Consider the following 10,999-nt stretch of genomic DNA (forward strand, 5'->3'; position numbering starts at 1 on the left):
TTCACCTTATATCTTTTTTTCTTTCCTTGTTATCTTTTTGTCATCACAAGAAGCAGGGACATTTTGTAATCATTAATCTACTTCTGAGAACAGTCTAAAGTAGTATTAGTATCAATCGCTGTAACTGCATTGATCTGTTATTATTTTCACTTTTATTTTTGTGAACACAGCAAATGTTCCACCTACCCCCACAGTGAACAGACTGGATCAATTGCCAGGTCTCTCTCACCCAACACGTTCACCCTCGTCTTCTATGATAGAACAGCAGACATTAGCTCCTCATGAGCTGGACATAAGCCGACTACAACAGGTTTGTATGTTGCAGTGTCAGTCAGTGTCACAGAAGAAGTGATAGTTCTCATCTGACATTTGATTGACTGACATCATGACTCATGCATCAAAATACTTTCAATAGTTAACTTTATTTCAGACATTATTTGCTAAGAAGGTTAGTCTGTAATAATTTGATGTACAAGTCTGACAATCAAACTTTTTACTTTCCAGTTTATGCAAAGTCTACCCCTTTTGACAACTGATTAAAAAATTCCCGTTGGCCCTACTTTTGTTATCATATCATATTGGTGCATTTTTTATGCTCTCAAGAAATATATTTATTGTGCCACTGTCATATTGACCATTCTCATTCTTCACCCAATGACCACTTAATGCACTCTTTGTTAACAGAGTTAGATTTTGCTCACCAAAATTATTGAAGAGTTTCCGTAGTACTTGTGGTTTGTTTTTGTACTGGTGTGTGTACACATGTGAACATGTCCTTGCAGCATACTGCAAAAAAAAAAAAAAAAGTAATTCAGCAATCTTACTACTTCACAGATGTTTTTGTAATTCTGCCTTAATTTCTCTATCATTCCATATGTCACACTGAAGTTCTTTTTACTCTACTCTGGCATCTTTCTGGATCAATAAGAATGCCAATAGCATACTAATGTGATTGACATGGTGTTTCTCAATACAGACAATAGAGGGCAGCCTCAACATTCAGTACTCTGGTGGTGAGGGTGTGGATGAATACTACAGACGGACATCACTGGTTCTAAATGTGGAGGTCCAGCCATCAGTGGTCTTCACAAAGTGGACAACGATACCAGCCACAGAGTAAGCACTGAATATTATACAAAACTTAATTAGAGTCTGTAATTGTCCCAGGGACCTGTATAAATTACACACACATAAGTTTTGATACAAAGATAGATAAAGAAGCCCAGAAATTGCTCTGTGTAAGGCTAGAGGATTCTCTCCTTGCTGAATAGGAATCAAGTGATAATTAATATGCCATTGATGATTATGAAATGCATGTTATCCCTGTCATGGCAAGAGCAATTAGTGAAAGCAAAGTGCATCACAGCAGATTTTAAAGCAGAGTTTGTGTTGATGTGGTTTGCTTATGACTGAGGTAGAATTAAGAGGAAGGTAAATTTGATGCAGTATTACAGGGAGAGAATTTCTTTTTTCTCTCCATACCAGAAATAAGGGGACGTTATTGTACGAAAGCTCATTCATTGATATTAGAAAATCAGAAGGGATAGATAATTGTACATTATCAAAGTAATCGGGGAAAAGGAGATGTGTGTCCCTGAAAGCATGAAACAAAGACTAAATGAATGGAAGATTTGGGTCTTTATTAATAAATTAACTTATTGATATTTAAGCAAATCAGGAATAAGTGTGAGTGGTTGAAAGGGTTAGAAAGGGATATGTTCTGTAATTTGGTGGACATTATTGTTTCCATGTACACATGAAAACCTGTGAGTTTGTATTTGTTATTAAACATTCTGCAGCCCACGACAATTCCATCTTGTGCTTGATGCCATGAATGCCACCTCTCAGGACCTGATAGTGCAATATGGAGAGGAGCAGTGTGAGATGGCCCTGGAGAGTCAGAGGACCAAGAGGTGAGGTTTGTTAACCCACTGGGTACAGAAACCTGGCTGGTCCTATACAAACTCTCTGGAGACATGAGAAGCATGCCTGAAGTGGGTTAATTGTCTGTCCACCTCATATTCAGCTGATTTTGATTGATGTACTTTTACCAAGCAGGAAGAATGGTACAGTGGACTCCATTAAATGAAGTCCTCAAGACCGGCAATTTTCTTTCATAGTATCAGGAATTTTGTTTATAACTGTGTTTGTTAACGGGAGTGCACTGTACAAGTTTTATCAAAATCAGATGTAAAAAAAAAAAGAATGAAAGTTACGGAACATGAAATTGTCATGTGTTTCATATCAGGCTTTTGGGGAGTAATGGGATCCTGGAAGATACTGATTTAGACATTCTTGTATGTATGGTGATACTGATTTAGATGTTCTGGTATATGATGATGATAATGATGATGATGGTGATGATATACTTTAATGATGATTTACTTTGATGTCGAATGGCTTACTGTTCTCAGGATGGCTGTCAGGGTAGATCGCTTTGAGGTGGAGGAGGAAGAGGAGGAGGAGCCTGTCATGTATAGCCCACCAAACACTAGCCAGGAGTTAGCCCCTCACTCCAGGCTCTTCTCACAGCAGCTGGCTACCATGGTGGACATCAGGTGGCACTGTATATCCTTTGAAACCAAATCCAGGGGATTCCCCATGGAGCAGGTTAACATCCAGAGAAACTAGTAGATTGTAGCAGATTAAAAGGGAGTTACAAATTGGTCTCTCTGAAAGTTCCTCTGTGTTCATGATTAAATGTTGTTCCCTGTATTAGTGGAATCTTTAATATGGCCTCACAGTCACATTCTAATGATGTCATCAGAATGCCAGTGGACTAAATGTTGGTATTCTAAAGCTCTGTTTTGTGATTCTGTTTGTTGTAACTCCTTCATAATTAAATGCATGAATCCATTCATTTAAGAATAATCTAGATAGTTATCACTATCAGAGTCTTTTGTGCAAGGCAAATGGAAAGCAGTGACCTATGGATGAGAGGGTGTTGTGAATTGTACAAAATTATCAAGTTTCCTGTTCTATGCACTTGCTCGTCCATTCCCTCTCATTTTATGATCAACATACATAGAGACTGTTTGTTTGTTTGTTTGCTTTTGTGGTAGATTTGATTGGTATTTTTATTATCATTATTGCTATTATTTGTACTATTATTGATATTGTTATTACTTTTGATACTACTGCTACTATTAATTTCTTCTTTTACCATTATGGTTGTCATTTTCCCTGAGTGCAAAAAAATAAAAATAAAACAAAAATGAAAAATAAAAAAGATTGAGTAGATGAGAATGATTTAGAATTTCTGTACATTTTCCTTGACTGACTTGGCCCCACCCCACCAATAATAAGTTTGGAGGTGCATCAGTGGAGCAGCTAACCCTCTCACCTGATGACTTGGATAATATTGTACCCTTCCCAGTGTGGTGGGAGGTGTGTTTGAATGGGGAACCTCACACGGTGGGGGAACCAGTGAGTGTCAGCCGTGGGGAACCCTTGACAGCATCTGTGTGTGTGACGAGTAAATTAGGTGAGCATCCGGTGATTATGTAATATATCTCTCATATGATTGATGTTATGTGAAGTAATAGCATTTTCATATGCTTTGCAGCTCAAAAGTCATTATGATTAATCAGAGTACAGATTTGGTCCGTTTGTTTTTGTTTTGTTGTTATCAGCTGCTCTGCTGTTCTGCATTTAGGAAACTACCTGCTGTAAAATGATAATTTTGATGTTATATTTTACTTACAAAAGTTTTTTTCAAATTTTTTCATGATTCAAATTTGCAATTGTGGTATCCCATGAACAGTAAACATATGGTATAATGCCATGAGGCAGATTTGATAATTCTGAAGGTACAATATGAGATTTGTACCATTTGTTCAAGTTTCTTGTTCTGCTGCTCTGTCTTTTTTCTCCTTCGTCAAGTGGTTACATTCCTCAGAACATGTGATTGACTTTTAGTTTTAATTATTCAACACATAATACTAGTATTTTGTTTAATTCAAATTTCCAGATGCTTTTTGGAATTAACATATTGCAGTCTTAATCTGATGTTATGGTTATAATGTAATTCAGTGCTCTGTCTTCATTTTAATGTACTTTTCTTTCCTTCTTTCTCCTTTTGTTTTGAAGACTCCTGTGTTGGTTCCATTGAGCTGAGCAGTGAGGTGTACATGGATCAGGAAAATGATCGTCGAGAGCTGCAACCTACAGACAAAGTGGCCTGCCTAGGAACTACCTCAAAAGTCATTCATCAGGTGTGTCTCTACAAGCATTTAATTTCCACCATTCTGTATCAGAAATTAACATTATATTGCCAGATAGAATATAATATTGATATTGTTTGAATATTGGTCTATGACTATTATTCTCATGCAAATTCATGTAGTATATTAGGATTTGACATTTCGTCAAAATGAAGTGATTTTTTTTTTTTTTAAAACAGTAATTTTAGCCTTTACCCTTTACTTGCTACATTCACTGAGAAGAGTCAAGTATAGCAAAATCCATTTAAATGAGCTCCCAGGAGGACAAGAGGATTTCAGAAGACAGGTGTTGGTGCTGGGGCTAGGAAGCAGAACAAGATCAACTCTGAGGAAACCAAATATTAATTTTGTTTTTGTTTTTGTTCCTTTTTTAAATTTTGTTTTCATTAAAAAGTAGTCTTAGGTGTTGATAGTGATTGTATGTTAGATACAGAGTGAGATTAGATGAAGAAACTGCTATGAATGCCCACCAAAACCTTAAGTCAGTCATCTACAATATTTCTCTGACCGTCCTTGATTAAAAAAGAAAATAATAATAATTGAGCAAGAGTACAAATCTAGTTGTATAGTGAACATTAATGAGTCAAGAAGAACCCCCTCATGGCGACAGATATTACCAATCAAGAAATGAGACAGCCATTTTATATTTTAGAAGTCACTTATTTTATGTAAAGTTCTGATATGATGCTGAAACTTAGTTCACTTTCTCGTATTCCCCCAGTTTGACAAGGACCAGACAGCAAGCCATGAGTGTAGCTATGTGTTTCTCTACGAGGGTATTTACAAGCTGGGCATCATCTTCAAGGAGTTGGTACACCAGTCTACCCCCGTCTCACCCAGCAGCTCCCTGTCCATTACACTAGAACGGGAAGAGCGTGTGTGGAAGTATAGGCCACCAGTCGAAGTTCATGTAATGTGAGAGGCTCCTGAATCTGGATCCCTTTCAGGATTACTGTATGTATCCCAAACCAATATTTTAGCCGCATTAACTTATTTGTAGTTATTCCTTACTTTTTGCTGCGTAGAACAGGATGTCATCTTGCATGCGTCCAGGCTAAACTCGTAACAGAGTGATGTGAAAAGGAGGATGTCAGGAAAGCAAACTGTTGGACAGACTCTAGTGTTTGAAACATGACCTTGGATTTGTGATATGTGCCAGTGCAGATTCCTGTAGGTGTTTCAGCACCAACTGCCATGTAGTATGTTTACAAAGTAATACTAACTACAGCTTGGATGCACAACTCAGCAGAGGAAGGGGTAAAGGTAAAAAGAGAGAGAGAGAGAGAGAAAAATAGAAAGAGAGACAGGGAGAGGAAACAAGGAAGGTAAGAGAGGGTCACAGCTTGTAACATTGTAAAATCAATTTGTTGTCGGATTGTTCCTTTTTCTCAGGCACTAAATTGTGATGAAGTATCATAGCATCATACTCTGGTGTTAATCAGGGTCACTGTCATGATTTAATGGCAGAGAGTTGAAACTATCATAGCAGTGAAAGGTTTTTGTGGGTATGATTGTCATTTTACTAATGATTTTTGTGATAGGATAGTAAAATCTGTGGTCATCAATGCAATGGAAAGCATAACACTAACAATTGTTGGGTCAAATATGTTTCCTCTCAGTGTGAACCCATGTTGAGCATTTTTCTTGCTCTTGATATTACTAAATCGCCTTTTAACTTGCCATCGGATTACCTGGTATTGTTGATGTCAGTCTATGGACAGTGTGAATGTTAGGCAGCCAATTACCATTTGAAGGCAAAATTCACCTATGATAGTCATCATATAGTTATTTTTTTTAGTGCATGAGCTATCCAACTGGAGGGGGAAACAACCCCATACATTTGCAAATCATGGATGGAAAATTGATATTGAATGCTATTCATTTAGCGTGAAATGTTTTAGAATTCCACAGAATAATTTCTCAGGGCTACAAAAAGCTGACACAGAGCCATAGGAATGACTACGACATGAATTCTGAGGTGACTGGGTCATTATAGCTCCCTGCTCTTTAAAGTGATGAGGGCGAGTTGGGGAAGGAGCACACACATATTGCCGGCCAGGATCTTTTAAATTTGATTGGTCTTGGATGTGGAAGATCAATTCATTCTGGTATCAGAGGACAGTTGATCTGAAAATACATTTCAAATTTTCATCTTGAAGATATGTTTATTTGATCATGCTGAATAGAAGTGGATTACACTGATATACCAAGCCAGGATCTTATTAATAAAAACAACATAAGGCTGAATCTTTTTCTGTTTGTATTGCGTATGAAAGTGTGTGAAAGAGAAAGAATGAGAGGAGGATGATGATAGGAGGAAACGTGAAGAGAAAGCGGTGCATGGTTGGAGGTGGTAGGACAGGATAATGGGGAAAATATCATAGGTACTTGACAAACAGGCCATTTTTGGAGGGAATTTCTCTTCATTTAAATTTTTATCAAAACATTTGAATGGACGCAAAAATATGGGACAGCTTGTGAAATGTTTAATTTCCTGCCAATACATTACAAAATGAATTCTCTCTCAAAGATTACATTTAAATTGTAGATATAACTAAAGAAAAACTTAGTAGGGCACATTTCAATAGCATGATTGCATGTGGCGATGTTCAGAAGTGAATAAAACACAACTTTGCATGTTTGACTGATAATACATAAATGTATTTGTGCTGAATGTAGTACAAACTATGTTTAGATGGTGTGAAGATGCCATCACAGACACAAAGCAACATTTAGTTGTTAGAGGATACTTGGTGCTGTTTTACTCTTTTCAAGAATTTCTTATGATTTTTGATTTTTAATCTGCTGTATTTGTATTTTTCTGTTTTGAAGCTGAAATATATTCTTCCATTGTATTTATATGTCTATATCTGTATGGCATTCCTCTGTATTTCTTGTGATGAAAATATCTTTCCAATACAAAAGTTGGACATAGATGTCCTGAACTGTACAATATGCTAGTTAAAATGCTTTCTGTAAGCAACCATTTTGCATTAATAATTTCCCCCGGATCAAAGCTTTAAAGATTTTGTGTAGCCTATATCAAAACAAAGAAACTCCCATAATTATTTCTATTAATTTGACATTTCAAAAATCAAGATTACTTCAAAAACAATGTCATTGAAGGAATAAAATGGTTATGCAGTAATACTATCACTTTAGACTGGCCAGCACCCTGATTTGTCAGTAGTGATTTCCTGTATTTTGTCGAATGTATCCCAAACACAGAAAAGAAAATTGAGTTAAGCATAGGAAATCGTAGATGAATTAGTCAGTTTGACCCTGTTTCAAATTGAGAAGCACAGTACATTTTGTATAATTTGTCCAAAGTTCTTTACTGTCTCCACAAAATCTCCTGTTGAGAGTAATCTGATATTTGTACTTCCAATAGAGTGGTGTGAAAGGATTAAATAACATCTAATATTGCCATCTTACTAGTACATTGTATTCCAAGTCAGGACTATTTTATGCTTCCACCCCCAAGGGCGGCTTAAGCATTTCTTTACTTATAAATGTAAAAGAATGATACAATGGCTGCACAAAGGGGGGCTGCTTGGGCCCACACATATTGCTCCTTCAAAAAAGAAAAGAAAAGAAAAGAAAATCTTTGAAAAAAATTAGGGGAAAAAATCCAAAGAAAGCCTATGACTTTCCAAGGAATTTGCCCCCATTCTTTCCTGCACATGCCTATAAAAGTATACTGTAAAGGTGTCAGTTTTCGTGATGTGGAAATTTTGCGCATTAAGTGCAGCTCGTTGAATTTGCACAAAAATACTGTAAAATGCACAGGAATTTGATGCTTTCTATTTGTAATACTATTTCATATTTTAAATCAAGAAATTAGAAACACACAAATTCATCTTACCTGGTGGGGCGTGAAAAGAATTACTCACATTACAATTTGCACTTTTACAGTAATCTTTTGAATTTGGAATTTCAAATTTAAAGAACCAGAACATCAGTGTTTGGGCTCTGTATGAGGCCTTCATGGTGACAAATCATTTATTTAATACATGATGTACCCCACTCATGTTGTGGAACATGGTAAGATATTGTAGTTGAGCTCTTATAAGTTTGCTTCCTGGAGATAGCAAGGAAATCACATTGCAGTCAACATTTGTGTAAGTTTATGCTTGTGTTTAGTGCTATGGTAATTTTGTACACTGCCCTAGCACTAATATGGAGAATTTTACAATGTAACAAAGTCAACTCCAGCAAAGTTTGCCACTATTAAGGATGCTGTAATGTACAAAACAAACAAACAAACAATCAGTGTCATTTCCCCCCTCATCTTCATCAGGATGAGATGCCCCTTGGTTTCTCTATAGTGGCCTTTACACGAGACTATATGCATCATCTTCACTGTTATGAGAGCACTGGAGCTTCACTGCATGTGTATAGAGAGAAGGGGATGTAATGTACATTTGATGTGAGTGATGATAGTGGTATTGTGACAATTTTCATTTTCCTTACAATACAACTGACAGTACATTTTGCATCCAAATGAAATAGAGGTCTTTTGTTGTTGTAGTCCATTTTTTATTTCCAGAGAGCGATAAACTACTCATGATTTTATTTTTTCATCCTTACCTCTTAAGTATTTCTTCTTTTTGTGCTGGCTTCCATGTAAGTATACTTTTCTAAGGCATAGGAAACTTTTGCGTGTGTGTGTGTGCACTACATGTACTGTGATTACTGGTAATCTTTACAAATATTCATCATGAGGGCGTCACATTATGAGAGTGTCTTACATGTCAGTATTTAGTACACATAAAGTTATTTCAAAATGGTCAAATAACTTGGACTGAATCTACAGGTTAATCTGGTCAATCCATTCATTTTTCTCCATTGATTTGTTTCACACACATCTATTACTTATTATGTTTACCTGAGATTTTGCAATAACAAATGTGTGATGGCATGTGTAAATCAAAAAGCTTCTACTTTGCATTTTGAAGTATAGAATGAAAGATAAACACTGAACAAATCGATTATCGCCGTTGAAAGTACATTGTTGGATCGTGTTGCTGTGTGATTAACATTTAAAACTGAACAAGGAATCATGTCAAGTTTATGACAAAAGATGTTCTGTGTGCAATGCTCATACAATTATGTCTATAGGTTTTACTTTATGTTATGAATATTTGCTGATTTGATGTGCAATTACTTTTATAAGAAAGATAAGGTGTGTCAGAAATTGTCTTTTTTTCCCCTGCTGTGCAGGTTTGTGTAAACATGGCTCAACTTGTCCCTTAAAAAATTGTTTTAATGGATGTGAGGTGTATAAATTTTGAAAGATAGTAGAGTATTGCTGCCTTTGTGGGCTCCAGCATCTATTTTAAAAGGATTCACCCTTTGCACGACAAAATCAAACAGTTGAATTGATGACAACTGATGAAATCACAAATGATCTAGCACTAGAAAGTGACAGTGATTTCATGCAGTATATCACTCCTATTAGGCAGCTCCTCTATGACAAAGCTTGATTGCATTGCAGCTTGCTGATTTTCAAGCATATACACTGCCAGATGACCTATACTTACTGGTAGTTCACAGCAAAATTAGCACAGTAGCAACAAACACCCCTCTTGTGGCAGTAAATACCTATTTACTCTGAACACTTAATTTTCATACCCCATGCCAAATAATGCATCATATAAATTGCAGCATACAGTGTTTCTACTAAGGTGGCAACCAACAGGGTGATTGTGGCATTGAATCCACTTTTGAGTCAACACTGAACACCTGGCCATCAATAATACACCCTGCCCCTGCCAATGTGATCATGATGTCACAAATACTTCTAAGTCAATTTCAGCATTTTGAACTGTGCTTAGAAGTCATTTCACAGTATGCACCTAGCTTTTGTAGCCTTGTTTCTGTGGCTGTTGCAATGTAATGAAAGGTTTGTGAGGAGCATGCTTTCATTTATCCTCCTTCTGTTTTCAGAACATATTGGTAAATGCCAGTAGAAGACTACCAGAATGCTTGTAAGTGTTGAATGTTGCACCCTTACAACTCTATTACAAACAATTCTCTCCTCCTCTTGCACATCATCAACATTTGTTTGTCTTAATTGTAGGTAGGGTACATGTTCAGTCTCTGTTGCTAGATTGGGCAAGCCATACATGTGGGATAGTCATGGATGACCCTCTGGTTATTTGTAATAATGGGATACGTTATGAAAGAAATTTTGAGTGCATGAAAACCTGAGAACGAAGCAACTAAGATGTGTTTAATTTTGACCCTGACCTTTTTCCCCCATGTACAAGTATTAGTAGACTTTTATTTATTCATTTTTTTAATGGTTATGGCCCAACATGTCTCTAAATGAAAATAACTAAATTGTCTCGAGAACCATCTGTGCTGGAAAATTGACATAAAATCAGACATAGGAATGTACATGAGCTTTGGTATCAACCCAAAAAAATCACACATGAAAGTTCATAGCTTTTTCTCAAATGCATTTTCTCATTTCTTTGTTTACATGGTGTTTTCCATATCCACCTCTTAGAGCATGTGTATGTCTTATGCTGTGTGATAAAATTAATATTGATTTCTTAATTGACAATGTGCAGATCTAAAAAAAAAAAAAAAAAACCCAACAAAACAACAACAAAGGTTCTTGGCCCCCATGACCATACTACCATGTATGTTTTTTATTTATGTTTTTTTTTTTTTCTGCAGTCAAGAAAGAATGTCTCAAAGTGTGAATCAGTCTCATTAGTTTATGTGTATTAGAAATGTGAATGTTTCTGAGATTGAAATGAGTGTTT

General features: G+C 36.2%; 1 protein-coding gene across 1 annotated transcript in view; it reads left to right on the forward strand.

Annotated features, from left to right (window-relative positions):
* The window catches only part of LOC139727841 (trafficking protein particle complex subunit 9-like), a 29,283-nt gene extending 23,450 nt beyond the window's left edge, over positions 1-5,833 (forward strand). Inside the window, exons 16-22 of the mRNA XM_071638814.1 lie at positions 171-310; positions 977-1,116; positions 1,800-1,913; positions 2,415-2,568; positions 3,292-3,484; positions 4,090-4,214; positions 4,945-5,833. Of these exons, the coding sequence (XP_071494915.1) occupies positions 171-310; positions 977-1,116; positions 1,800-1,913; positions 2,415-2,568; positions 3,292-3,484; positions 4,090-4,214; positions 4,945-5,142 (1,064 nt within the window). The 3' untranslated portion in view covers positions 5,143-5,833. The remainder of the gene's footprint in view (positions 1-170; positions 311-976; positions 1,117-1,799; positions 1,914-2,414; positions 2,569-3,291; positions 3,485-4,089; positions 4,215-4,944) is intronic.
* Positions 5,834-10,999: the final 5,166 nt, after the last annotated feature.

The sequence above is a fragment of the Diadema antillarum genome, unplaced genomic scaffold, assembly GCF_040938485.1.
Source record: "Diadema antillarum isolate AM-2024a unplaced genomic scaffold, OU_Dant_1.0 seq00000156_RagTag, whole genome shotgun sequence".
Taxonomy (NCBI): Eukaryota; Metazoa; Echinodermata; class Echinoidea; order Diadematoida; family Diadematidae; genus Diadema; species Diadema antillarum.